The following is a 15,000-nucleotide window of genomic DNA, read 5'->3' on the forward strand; positions in this document are numbered from 1 at the left end:
AACAGTTAAACCTCTCTAGTTCTCCAACCTTTGAAAAGATCTTTATTGAGGTTTGATTCTCTCCTGAAAATATAGTAGGGGGAGATGTATGTTTATAATTATACAAATTTATTCCTGGAAAATCTTTCTTTCAACATCAGGTAACATTTGTGAATTTTGAATGATATATTAGTAAGGACAAAGGCAAGTAATAAAAACAAATGTCATTCGATTAATTCATTATGCATGTTGCATTAGATTTTTTATAATTCTGACCATCCTCTACATTCAGATCTTCCCGGACAGTTCCATCCTGTTCGTAATACTAGGTATGCAGTTAATTCTAATAGTCAGGACTTCTCCATCATGAGGCACAATACTAAACAGTATTCTAGAAGTTTTATTCCAGTTGTGACCAAATTGTGGAATGATCTTCCTAATCGGGTAGTTGAATCAGTAGAACTTCAAAAGGTCAAACTCGCAGCAAATGTTGTATGTTGAACAGGCTTGCATAAGTCCTTTTATAGTTTATTAATCAAATATCTGTTTTAATATTGTTAATGTTTTAAAATATTTTATCTTAATATCCATTACTTCTTATATCGTTTATTTATTTCCCTATTTCCTTTCCTCACTGGGCTATTTTTCCCTGTTGGAGCCCTTGGGCTCATAGCATCTTGCTTTTCCAACTAGGGTTGTAGCTTAGCTAATAATAATAATAATAATAATAATAATAATAATAATAATAGTAATAATAATAATAATAATAGTAATAATAAGAGGTTTGGAGGAAGAGGGTGCTTTTGATGGAAGGCATTGAAGAGGGTGCATCAGGCAACCAACCTTTTAATGTAGGGGTTACGGTGGGAAAGAAGAACAAATAACTGTGTGGGACTTTTATTGATTCTGTTTGATAGAATCTATAGAATTTAAGCCATATGTCCTGTTCGCTGGAGGTGGGGAGGCCATTCAGCCCATGAATCCATTAAACTTCTTTGAGTAAGAACATCTTATCTGACTCTTTATCTTAGGACTCACTTAAGAAGCTGTGCATCTCTCTTTTGGCCTCTTATTCATAAATAGGTTATTAATATTATCATCATATCTGTTATTACTTTTATCAATTTAGTTAATTAGGAGGACATGGGGATAAATTTCTAATCATATAGATGATGGTATTTTTCATTTTTTTTCATAAAGACTACAAATTTCTCAGCTCTTACGTTGCCTGTTATTTTCCGCAAGTTAGCAAGATGTTATTTTTTACTTGTTGAAGAACTGGTTATGTTACTCCATTAGGTAAATGTGTTTGTGGTAGCTCTAGCTCTGCTGATTACCACCAAATTTCCATAACCCCCATATAGTCTAAAGTTTTTGAAAGTCTTTGCAGAACATCTAATTAGGTATGCTGAAAGTAATCATCTGTTCCCTAGTTTGCCATTTGGGTTTCGCAAAGGCTTTGGAGCATATTTTACCCTTCTTACAATCTCCATTGCTTTATAAAAATTCTTTAATTGTGGTCGGGGAATTCTTATGATCGGCCTTAATTTTAGTGCTGCCTTTGTCCGTGCTAATCATGAGAACTGTGTTTTCAAACTCAAACAGTTGGGAGTGGGTGGGTCTTTTCTTAGCACCATTATTGAAATAACATAGTAACTATAGTAATGTTATATGCATTGTTCCTCAGGATAGTGTTCTTGGCCCATTATTTTTCATACTATATACTCATGTTAAGTGGTTTGGTCTAGAAAATAAGCTCGTTGAATATGGAGATGATGCTACTCTCTATGCCTCAATTCAATTTCCTGAATATCGATCTGGGGTTTCTAAATCCCTTAATAGAGATCTAACCAAAATTAGTACATGGTGCAAATTATGGGGTATGAAGTTGAACAAAACAAAACTTGAAGTATGATTGTAAGTAGGTCGAGGACAGTGGCTCCTCAGCATCCAGATCTCTTCATTGATAAGGTTTCTTAAAAATTTCAGGTGTGATTCTTGATTGAAAATTTACTTTTGAGAAATGCATTAGGTCTGTTTCTTTTTCAATCGAAAAAAAAAAAACTGGCTTATTGAGAAAGTCCTTTAAGATTTCCTGTGATCAATCTATTTTGAAGAATTATCTTTATTTTTTCATTCTGCCTTGTTTCGAGTATTGTTCTCCTGTCTGGTCTTCGGCTGCTGAATCTCATCTTAATTTGTTGGACAAGAACTTGCGGTCTATTAAATTTCTTATTCTGGTTTTAGATATTAATGTCTGCTACCATCGTTCAGGTAGTTCTTTATGCATGTTGCATAATATTCTTCATAATACTGATCATCTTTTGCATTCAGATCTTCCCAGACTGTACCATCCTGTACGTAGTACTAGGTAGGCAGTTGATTCTAGCAAACATGTCTTCTCTTTTATAAAGCTCAATACTACACAGTATTATAAAAGTTTTTTTTAACTGTGGCCAGATTGGAGAATGATCTTCCTAATCAGGCTATGGAAGTTCAAACTTGCAGTGAAGGATTTTATGTTGAACAGGCTGAATCTCTTCATAGTTTATATATATATATATATATATATATATATATATATATATATATATATATATATATGTGTGTGTGTGTGTGTGTGTGTGTGTGTGTATATCTATATGACAGATCTATTTTAATGTTGTTGCCGATCTTAAGATGTCTTATATTCATTACTTCTCATGTAGTTTATTTATTTCCTTATTGTGCTATTTTTCCTGTTAGAGCCCTTGGGATTGTTAGTATCTTACTTTTCCCACTAGGGTTGTACCATAGCTCATAATAATAATAATGATAATAATAATAATAATGATAATAATAATAATAATTTTCCCTATACCCTATATAATAAAGAGCAAGTGTCTGTATATATATATATATATATATATATATATATATATATATATATATATATATATTTCTCGTCACGCTTAGCAGCATTCCCAGCCGTATAACAACTTGGGAGGGGAGAGAGGGAGTAGTCATACTCTGGTGAGAGGGTTGTGTGTGTGCGTGCAGAAGTAATAATACACACACGCACATACTATATATATATATATATATATATATATATATATATATATATATATATATATATACAATAAGTTCCCATGAGACATCTGAAGACTTTCTTGTTCTGTGAGTGCTTCGATAGTGACGATTTGACAGTAAATGAGCATTGTGCAATGTGAAATGTTGAATGCTTGCGAACGAACATGATAAAACGACTGTGGAGGTCCTCTAGAGAGTAGGGTTCCCCTTCTGTACAGGACCAGAAAAGCAGGCTTGAAGTAAAGTAAGTAAAGAAACAACAACGACAGCAAATGCAGCCATTTCTAGTCCACTGCAGGACAAGGGCCTCAGGCATGTCAATTCATGTAATTGGTTTGGCCATTTTGCACTACCATGCTGGTCAGTACAGATTGGTGATGATGGGAGATTTTCGTCTGATTGCTCACAGCAATCCAATCTAGTGTGGGTGCCCTGACTACTATAGCTTAGCTGATCATGGCGATATACAAATCCTTTCACCGCGTTAAGGTATCCCCACTCTGAAAGGGATATATCATCATCATCATGAGCCATTACTAGTCCACTGCAGAACAAAGACCTCAGACATGTCCTTCCACTCCCGTCTGTTTATGATCTATCTGTGTCACTTCAAACCTGCAAACTTTCTTAGTTTGTCAATCCATCGTCTTCTTTTCCTTCCAGTGCTTCTTTTCCAAGCTCTATGGACCCATTCTGTTATTGTTAATGTCCATCTGTTATCTGTCATTCTCTACATATGTCCATTTCTTTTTCTTTCATGTTCTTAGAAACATCGACCCCACATAGAAGTGGGAAAAGATGTAGACAAAGAAGAACATGTTCTTAGAATATGATTTACTTTTGTTTGCTCTCATATCCAAGTTGCTCTTTTTGTGTCTTAGTGTTATTCCCATCATTATTCTTTCTATAGCTCTTTTGAGTTGTAACTATTTTATGTTCTAAGGCCTTAACAAGGCTCCAAGTTTTTGATACACAAGCTAATACTGTTAGGACCATCTGAGTAAACATTCTTATCTTAAGAGAAAGTGGCATTTTACTTTTCATAATCTCACTTTATTTACAAAAAGCTCTTGATCCCATGCTCATCCTTCTTTTAATTTCAGTTTCGTGTCCTCGTGGAAACACTGTCTGTGAATAATCCTTATTTGTTGTTTCTCTGCATCTTCATTGAACATTATTTTAGTTATACTCATATTCATTTTCAGTCCTACATATCTGCTTTCTCTATTCAGGTTTTCAATCGTCTTTTGCAATTCCTTCCATGATTCACTGCACAGAACTATATCATCTGCAAATCTTAAATTTAAGTTATTCCCAATTAATATTAATTCCTATATTTTTCCACTCTAAATTTACAAAAACTTTTTCTAGGCATTCTGTGAATAGTTCCTTTCTCAATCGGAATTTTCTCACAGTCATTATGAAGTTTTAGAATTGCTGTACTTCCTGTATAGATAATTTATCTTCAAGTGTTCTAACATAAGATTTATCTATTCCTTGTCTTTGAAGGACTTTCATTACGGCTGAAGTTTTGAGAGAATCAAAAGCTTTCTCATGGTCTATAAATGCCATATATATATATATATATATATATATATATATATATATATATATATATATATATATATATACATACATACATACCTACAGTACATACATGCATACATATATGCAAAGGTTGGTTTGAGATACCTATCTTTCCTCGAAGAGCTGACGTGAGATCGAAAAGATTCAGTCACTTTTATTATTTATCTTTAATTTTGATTTCTTTTATATAGGGCTAAGACCAATGAGATTAGCAGCCTAGTTTCTTCTTATCAATACCTGATTAAAATAAAGGGAAAAACATAGGCCAAGGGATGGGGCTCAACCGAGGAGAACATACTGAAAATTCATGAGTGGCAAAAACAATAAGAGCATTCAAAACTTTAATATAAAAATCTATTCACTGAACCATGTGATTTGAGGATTGCTGGCCGATTCAAAATGGTAAATTTGGTAAGAGGTAGCCTAATGTTATGATGGACCCGGGGCCTTGAATAATGTGAAGCCTGTATTATTATTATTATTATTATTATTATTATTATTATTATTATTATTATTACTAGCTAGGCTACAACCCTATTTGGAAAAGCAAGATGCTACAAGCGAAAGGTTTCCAACAGGGAAAACAGCCCAGTAAGGATAGGAAACACGGAAACAAACAAACTACAAGAGAAGCAATGAACAATTGAAATAAAATATTTTAATAATAGCACCGACAACGAAGTACAGTATATCTTTCATACATGAACTATTAAAACTTAAAAACAAGAGGAAGAGAAATATGATAGAACAGCGTGCCCGAGTGTACCTTCAAGCATGAGAACTCTAATCCAAGACAGTGGAAGACCATGGTATACTGCAGAGGCTATGGCATTACCCAAGACTAAAGAACAGGTTTTGAAGTGTCCTGCTAGAAGAGCTGCTTACCATAGCTAAAGAGTCTCTTCTACCCTTACCAAGATGAAAGTAGCCACTGAACGATTGCAGTGCAGTAGTTAACACCTTGAGCGAAGACGAATTGTTTGGTTAATCTTAGTGTTGTCAAGTGTCTAAGGACGGAGGAGAATGTGGAATGAATAGGCCAGACTAATCGGTGTATGTGTAGGCAAGGGAAAACTGAGCCGTGACCAGACATTTTATCCGGCTCATTTTAATCTGCTTCCTTTGATCCTTAACCCAGTCATTATAGCCTACTTACCCAATATATAAACAGACCTGAAGCAAAACAACACTGGACAAAGTCCAGCTTACTCTACAATCCAACCTCACTTGAGGAGTTCAAAGTGGTTTTTATTCTTTATCTCATTGTATCATTTATTTTTATTAATGAGTCTGGGATAGATTTGAAATCTACATGATGTAGTTTGCTTTTCTATATTACCAAAATATATTAAATATTGAGTTTCCACTACTTTTACGGGTAGCATCTCAATCTGTTATCAGGTAGTATGGTGGCCAGGGCACAAGCCACTCGCTGAGATACTACCGCTAGAGAGCTATTGGGTCATTTGACTGAACATTGGATCCCTCTCTCTGGTCACGGCTCATTTTGTCTTTGCCTGCACATGCAACGAATAGTCCGGCCTTTCCTTTCCACATTCTCCTCTGGCCTCATACATCTGACAACACTGAGATTACCAAACAGTTCTTCACTTGAGGAGTTAATTACTGCAATGTAATTGTTCAGTAGCTACTCTCCTCTTGGTAAGGGTAGGAGAGACTTTAGCTATGGTAAGCAGCTCTTTTAGAAGTACACTCTTAAATCAAACTATTGTTATTTAGTCTTGGGTAGCGCCATAGCCCCTGTTTGTACCATGGCCTTCCAGTCTTCTATTAGAGTTCTCTTGTTTAGGGGGCACGTTCAGACATGCTGGTCTATCTTATTTCTCTTCATCTTGTTTTTTAAAGCTTTTATAGCTTATATATGAAATATCTAAATTAATGTTGCTACTATTCTTAAAACATATTATTTCAATTGTTTATTCCTTCTCTTGTAGTTTATCTATTTCATTGTTTCCTTTCCTCACTGGGCTATTTTTTTTTATAGTTGGAGCCCCTGGGCTGATAACATACTTGGCATGTGATTGCCAGACTGGGGATCGAGTCCCGCTCAAAGACGATAGTTCCTTTGGTCACTAATACCTTACCAACCTTGTGAGGTGAGTCATCAGCAGCCATTGCCTGGCCCTCCTTGGTCCTAGCTTGGGTGGAGAGGGGGTCTGGCCGCTGATCATATGTAATATGTTCAGTCTCTAGGGCATTGTCCTGCTTGATAGGACAATGTCACTGTCCCTTATCTCGGCCATTCATGAGTGGCCTTTAAACCATGGAAGGAAAAATTAAAAGACTTTTCTTATTCCCTTCCGTGGCTAAAATATATTTTATACTCATCACGGGTCAGCTTTCGTGACTTCTAACCCCCCCCCCCGCCCCGTCTCACACACACACATTATATATATATATATATATATATATATATATATATATATATATATATATATATATATATATATATATATATATATAAAGAAAGACCCAGGCCTACACGACTGAGGACTATGGAGCGCGAAGTAGGAGATGATGAATGGAGAAGTATTCGATTGAAAGCTCAAGGTAGAGACGACTGGCGAATCTAACCGAGGCCCTTTGCCTCAATAGGCGTAGGAGGAGATGATGATGATATACAAGAAATGCTATATCTACTAAATATTTTCACTCTACAGTATGTACTTTGCAGTTGCCCCTTACACGATAATTGTAGTTGTGTCGTGCTTATCCTGATCAAGATTTAAATACAGGAAAACTATCCTTACATACGCCAATAATAATTATATACAAGTTTTAATATGCTAGAGAACGTTGTATGAACACCATCAAACAGCAATAAAGATTTCTGTATAATATCACGTTATTAAGTTAACATCTTGAGGGAAAGCTGGCTAGACTGCATTCACCGTAAAAACTGTCGTTAAACTTTACCTGAATAAAAATGAAATGTAAGCCAGGAACCCTCTCTGAATATATTTGGCCATATTTTATTTATTAATTAAATTAGTAAAGTATATGTTACAGATAGTATAAGGGGGGGGGGGAAGGTGCTATAAATATTTCCATTAGTCTTGATGTAGAACAGACTAATCACCCATTCCAGTTGTTGTTATAAATCTTTACACTTAGGCTATCCACAATTTGCAGGAAGTCGGTTCATAACAGCTATTGTCAGGAGATAGAAGAAAAAAATTGCCTTGGTTTCACCGAAGCAACTAAAGCACATTATGAGAGATAATGTTTATTCTGTAGAAAATTATCTTATATGTTCTTAATCAAAATAACAGTCCGTGTAAAAGTATGACAACAATCTAGTTTCCTTAAATTATTGATAGCTAATTAAAGACTAGTTATCATTCATGGACACTCGCTTGACCTCGGCAGAAGTCAAGTTATGAATCCTCCTCTCAACACAAGTAGTTTGGTTAGTAGGTGATGAAAGAGGCAAATCCCTCATCGTCCGTGTGATTATTCCAGTGAGTAAAGTGCAATTGTTTACTAGATAAGGTGTTACAGTAGAACAATGGGAAGCTACGGAAGGTCATACAGCTGTCTTACGATCAGAGATTGGATGATATCCTGTGAAAACCTGTATTCGTCTAAGGTAAGAATTTGTATATATTTTCCTCGAATTAGATCAGTGTACCTTATCTCGTAGGTCTTTTGCTATGGTGAAAACCCTCTTTATTCTTAATATGTCAGGAAAATAGGATAAAAGCCACTTCAGTATGAATGGAAATAAGTTAATAGACTGTGCATGGTGCATGTCACTTGTCGCATAGGTCTATCGGTGAGCCACCGGTCAACAATACAGCTTGGTCTCGTGTACCTTCCATCAGTTAGGTTTAGCCTCTCAGCTAAGATTGCCAGGGTTTAAAAAGAAAAAAAACTTATCTTCAACATATACATTATCTTTGAAATTCTATGAAACCGTTCAAGGCCACCTCGTAAGGGATTAAGGAGAGTTGCACCTTAACCCGTATCGTATCATGTGTAACTCTATCCACATTTTAGTCTCATAAGCGATGGTATTCTTTAACGCTACTAGACCTTGCTAACAGAAATGAAAAGGATTCGGAAGAAATATATATATATATATATATATATATATATATATATATATATATATATATATATATATATAGAGAGAGAGAGAGAGAGAGAGAGAGAGAGAGAGAGAGAGAGAGAGAGAGAGAGAGAGAGATTCCCTCTGTGGTGCATTAGCCACGCTTTCAACCATCCTTGAACATTCAATCGAAAAATAAAGTAACACAGAATTAAGAAAACGCTAAAATACTAATATTTACCAGTACTCATTATTTTCCCTACTTTACTTAATCACGTGACTTGGGGTGACAACTGGCTTGTAACCATGAAAACTTACTGTAGCGAACCAAGGTTCATCCACGTGGCCTTGCTCAACCGTTTACTGCACGTCGAGTAGAAAGACTACAGATTACTCGATATTGTTACGTACCTTAAGTATTACTACAAAAAATAACAAAGAATTACTAGTCTAAAATCTCTTAGTACTTAGTCTAAAACGTATAGACAATGATCAAACCTAAATGTTACTGTAACACTATAACGAATTCAGCTACCCTGCCATAATAAATTAACCCAACAACCCTCGACAACGAATAGATTTGTTGCCGTAGGAAATGTTTTAAAGTGTACTCTGCTTTAGCTAACCATGAGGTTTTGCTGCAACGCAGACCCGTGTGTTGAAATGAACAAAAAATCGCGAGTCGGTTACCGGGAAAAAAATATGGTAAACAAAAAAAGGGTGAAAAAAAAAAGAATAACGTCGGTGAAAACCATAAAAGAGAAGACAAAAATGAGAACAGAAAATGATTGCATCGCTAGATAAAATGTGACGATATGGTTGTCGGAGAGAGAGAGAGAGAGAGAGAGAGAGAGAGAGAGAGAGAGAGAGAGAGAGAGAGAGAGAGAGAGAGAATATGATGATGACACGAGTCGAGCGACGAGGAATGGTTGAAACGCTAAGGAACAAACATTCGGTATCTTCTTCGTTCAGTTACACGGTGAAAGAGAGAGAGGTGGAAGTCCGTCCCATTAATTCATTAGACAGGCGAGGCTTAAATCGAATGGACATAAACTGCTAGAGAACTAGTCTTGGGAGTTGATACGAAATCAAAGATATTGAAAAGGGAAAGATAAGGATAAGCGGTACTAGCAAGAGAGGAGCAGCAGTCAGCGGTCGACCTACACACCACCGCAGCGCCGCCGCTACTCGCTGGGACTCTCTCTCGCCTCCCCGATCAATATGGCCGTACGCGGCCACCTTTTTGGCGACTACTTAGATTAGCGACCTCTCCACTTAACCCTCTATAAATAAAGTAATAACCATAGGAGTTCGCTTATGGAAATGAAGATTAATAATAGAAGTAACATAGAGTAAATATTCATCATCTCCGCCCACTTGCTATTCGTATTCACCATTGGAAATTTCGCGTTCAGAACACCTAAATTTCTACAATAAACTCAACCATTCTGAGCTGTTCCTTTTACCTCCCCGCGGTGTTGCCAAGTGTGCATAAAAATAGATGCACAAAATTGTTGGATCTTCGATAAGTTTCTTATTTGTTAACGGATTTAAATTTTGTATGTACCATAAAATAAGTCGAATTTTGTACATAATTTAGAATACCTTAATTCAATTCCGGGAGCAGAGCGTGATTTCAACGATGCGACTATTGACAACAAGTCATATAATTTTGAGACTAGAAACCCATGTTTCAGTAGCTGGTCGCCCTGATGTACGTATATTTTGACTTTCAGAAATGTATAAATCGCTATAACGTCATGAATTAGGCATGTACGGCTAACAACACAGTTTCATATAAAGGTAACAAAAGGTATATTTAATTGTTTTTTCTTTCTGTTTTTGTCTTGCATGAGATAGCCTAGTATCCAAACTTTTTCCTAAACTTTCTGAAAAATCTTCTCAGTCGAACCAACTTGAACAAAAACCGCGTAAAAATCTTTTCCAAAAACGAAGAGAAAATAAAACCTTTATAACATGCAATTTGCAGTTGTTTTCCTTTAAGTTTTAAGAAACTTAAATAGGCCTATCATCTGATTAGATATGGAAAAAAGTCCTCTTTCCTCATAGACAGAATCGCTTGGTAGTAAGGATAATGCTAAAACACGATAACTTAGACTACGTAATGATATTTAATGAATGCAAAATATATTCATTGAGCAGAGAAATCGATAGGAGATACGGTACTGGTTTAGTGAAGCAAGAACCATCTCTCGTGGAGACTTTAACCCCTCCCCCTCCCCCTCCTCTCCCCCCCCCCCCTGGAAAGAAAGAAAGAATGAAAGGGAGCAATGTCATTGCTCCTTTTGTCTTTGCTGTTTTCACTCCGAACTGAACAAATTCATTCTTGCAACGACGGTCTATATAACGTAAGCTTGTATGATAGAGTTCTTGTTACGAAGTTGAATGAAGATAACGTTGCAGAGAATTAATTGTTCACTGTGCAGTTACTGAGGTGTGCTGAGTTGGTCGTCGTTTTTTCTCGTTTTTAAGCAAATGACAGAAAATCCCTGGGATATTTGCGATGGAGTTCGGAGGGATTTAAACAAGCAAATTTTAAGCTTAAGCATTACAACAATCGATCAGCTCTCTCTCTCTCTCTCTCTCTCTCTCTCTCTCTCTCTCTCTCTCTCTCTCTCTCTCTCTCTCTCTTCCACTGGAAGTTATGCTGTATCCACACGATTATTTATCAAATAAAGATAAGAATGAAGTAATGATTTACATTAAACGAAGTTAAAATACTAGGATTCTCATGAACACTTTCAAGATAGAAAAAAAACACCAGCATATATATATATATATATATATATATATATATATATATATATATATATATATATATATATATATATATATATATATATATATCGTACAGTATATCTAATCTATGTACAGTACGTATAAGAATACTCATTGTACAGAGTGAGAGGGAGTTAGAGGGCCCCCCATTTTTTCTTTTTTTCTTTTAAAGAGATCTAGCCATGCTTAGATCCCCACGAGTTTAGAATAATCCTAAGGTCTTACAGTAAATTGAATATTTTCTTTTCAATAGTCGGTTTAGCAATGGTCAAGACACACAAACTAGGTAAGACACCAGTCAACATATTCAAATGAAATGAGATATATACACCCAAACACACGCAAACATCCAATCAGGCTCCATTATTGTTATTATCATTGTAACAGACATTTTCAAATAAAATTGCCATAAGTGTAGAATTACATTGACGTAAAGACATTAAGTAATATTCAGTGTGAAAGTAAACTTCAAATGCCACTTCACGCACATACACACAGAGCAAGTCATATAGGGTTGTGGTAGTCTATTGGAAACGTCTCTGCCAGGCGATCTGCTAGACTTGGGTTCAAGACCCGCTCTAGCTTGATAGTTTCTTGTGTGTGCAACCTCACCATCCTTTTGAGCTAAGGATGTGGAGTTTGGGGAAGCCTACAGGTCTACCTGCTAAGCCATCAGCAGCCATTGCCTGGCCCTCCTTGTGCCTAGCTTTGGCATTATCACTCCCCCAAGCCTCTGGCATTCATGAGTGATCTTTAAACCCTCATACAGACTTCACCAGTAAGTCGTTATCCGCCACCAGAGAAACATAGACCTAAATCCCATGAGCACGGCGTTGATTCCCAATAACTATCCTTACTCAAAAGTCTAACCAACAGTTCAGTTACCCAGTTATCTGTATTTTATTTGTATTATTTAATCAGAGAAACATAGATTCATATACTTCGATATTTACAGAATCTAATTTTGCAATCACATTATTATATTATTAGGTGATTCGTACATACAGTACCATAGATTTTTAAAAGTTAGGTTGTCGTCCTCTGTTACATGCACCTATTTACACAGGAGCCTCACCAGTAGCTTGTTGACTCCCTAACATATACAAGCACTGAAATGTCTCCAGCACAACGTAATTCCAAGCTGATCTTCACAGAAATCTCACCATTTGTGCGTTAATTTCAGTCACTTATTATTATTATTATTATTATTATTATTATTATTATTATTACTTGCTAAGCTACAACCCTAGTTGGAAAAGCAGAATGCTATAAGGCCAGGGTCACCTACAGGGAAAATAGCCCAGTGAAGAAAGAAAACGAGAAAAAAGAAATTTTTTAAGAGCAACAACATCAAAGTGAATATCTCCTGTATAAACTATAAAATCTTTAACAAAACAAGCGGAAGATAAATAACATAGAATAGTGTTCCCAAGTGTACACTCAAGCAAGAGAAATCAAACTTAAGACAGTGGAAGATCATAGTACAGAGGCTATGGCACTACCCAAGACTAGAGAATAATGGTTTGATTTTGGAGTGTCCTTCTAGAAGAGCTGGTTACCATAGCTAAAGAGTCTTTTCTACCTTTACCAAGAGGAAAGTGGCCACTGAACAATTACAGTGCAGTAACCCCTTGGGCGAAGAGGAATTGTTTGGTAATCTCGGTATTGTCAGGTGTATGAGGACAGGGGAGAATATGTAAAGAATATGCTATTCTATTCGGTGTATGTGTAAGCAAAGGGAAAATGAACCGTAATCAGAGAGAAGGTTCCAATGTAGTACTGTCTGGCCACACTAAAGACCCCATAACTGCTGGTATCCTGATTAACTGAGTTGAGGAATGTTATGGCTGGCTATTTCATGGCTGGGTGACCGCCAGTAACTAAATGTTTGGAGACATCATTTGCACGTGGACCATGCAATCTCATACCTCATCTACCAATTTCTTCAATGAGTTAATTAGACATATTCGTTTCTCAAGGCAATTGAATATTCTGGTAACACTTGTTATAAGGCATATTTTAGCTTGATTTATTTCTTACATTGGACATATACAACCATGATCAATCAATCAATCTCTTCACCTGTTTGCAAATACAATATTAAATATATATAAATACGTCCAAGAACTTACACATTTCTGAGGTTCGTACCCAAAAAGCAATCGCCACTTGAAAAAAAAAAAAAATCCATGAATCATCCATAGCTTTGGGTGCGGTCGTTGGCTTCTGTTTTATGAAAGGAAAATTGTGAACAGTCTCTTGCTTCTTTCGGGGTTAAGCCCCCACGCTTATATCCTTTCTCCCTCATTTTTTTTCTGGGTTCCGAAACGGGTTGGACTAGCACACTAACGTATCACGTTCAATCAAATGTATCTTTTATTTGATAATTGTGAAGTGTAGGGGGAAGTAATTTGATTTTAGAACAGATTACTCGCGTGAATTTCATTTCTTTTGCGTGAAATACGTCATATTATTATTACCTCCGCCAACGAAGTTTGAATGAGGTTATGTTTTACCTCCAGTTTGTGTGTGTTTGTTATTGAACACCTTCCTAGCCACAATTCTAATCGCAGAGTAATGAAACTTACAGGGATTAACTGTTATGTAAAGATCTGGAAACGATTAGAGTTTGGAAGGTCAAAGGTCAAGGTCACGGACATCCTTGTCACAGAGACTTCAAACTTGGTGATATGAAAATCCACGCCAATTAATAGCCTACATGTTGAAGTCAAAGGTCATTGTCGTGCAAAAGGTCGAGAAAAAGCTGCTGCAGTTGGAGGTCTGCTCTCTACTGAGTGCCACTCCAGTAATTATTATTATTATTATTATTGTTATTATTATTATTATTATTATTATTATTATTATCATGATAATAATAATAATAATATTAATATTAATATTAATATTAACATTAATAATAATAATAATAATAATAATAATAATAATTATTATTATTATTATTATTATTATTATTATTATTATTATTATTATTATTATTATTATTATTTTTCTGTTTGGATTCGTAAGTCAGAAATGTGCAATCCTCTTTTGATCAATAATTCACTTTCCCTTTTACCAGACATAACAAATTTTAAAAATTTTGCACTTATCTTTATCACATCTTTATGTTTTTGTATATCTGGCGAAAATGTACCTGAATAATGATAAAGATTAAAAGGAATATACAATTTGAATACTGAAAAAGTAGGATGATGCCCAACTTTGGTTAAATTTTGGTAAATTAGTCATCACATAAACTTTCTCGTTTTCCGAAAAAAAAATAACTATCAAAGCATTACAGAGATAAGTTGAGTTCCTGAAATTACTTGAGCAATGCTTGTAATACGACACTTATTAAGGGTCAACTCTACTGCACTCCAAAATTGTTAATAATGACCGAACTATTCAACAAATGGAGAAAATCCAAACGTAGATTCCATAAAATTCAAATTGCGTTTAGATTAAATTGAATGCAATCTAATCATTGATAT

General features: G+C 35.5%; 2 protein-coding genes across 2 annotated transcripts in view; one reads left to right on the forward strand and one right to left on the reverse strand.

Annotated features, from left to right (window-relative positions):
• LOC137621804 (protein FAM200B-like) overlaps positions 1 to 15,000 on the reverse strand; it is a 105,328-nt gene that overhangs the window by 18,109 nt on the left and 72,219 nt on the right. Inside the window, exon 2 of the mRNA XM_068352311.1 lies at positions 14,574 to 14,663. Coding sequence (XP_068208412.1) covers positions 14,574 to 14,663 — 90 coding nt within the window. The remainder of the gene's footprint in view (positions 1 to 14,573; positions 14,664 to 15,000) is intronic.
• LOC137622018 (uncharacterized) overlaps positions 8,068 to 15,000 on the forward strand; it is a 100,446-nt gene continuing 93,513 nt past the window's right edge. Inside the window, exon 1 of the mRNA XM_068352505.1 lies at positions 8,068 to 8,248. The gene's annotated coding sequence lies outside the window, so the exon portion shown is untranslated. The remainder of the gene's footprint in view (positions 8,249 to 15,000) is intronic.

This window comes from Palaemon carinicauda, chromosome 28 (genome assembly GCF_036898095.1).
Source record: "Palaemon carinicauda isolate YSFRI2023 chromosome 28, ASM3689809v2, whole genome shotgun sequence".
NCBI lineage: Eukaryota > Metazoa > Arthropoda > Malacostraca > Decapoda > Palaemonidae > Palaemon > Palaemon carinicauda.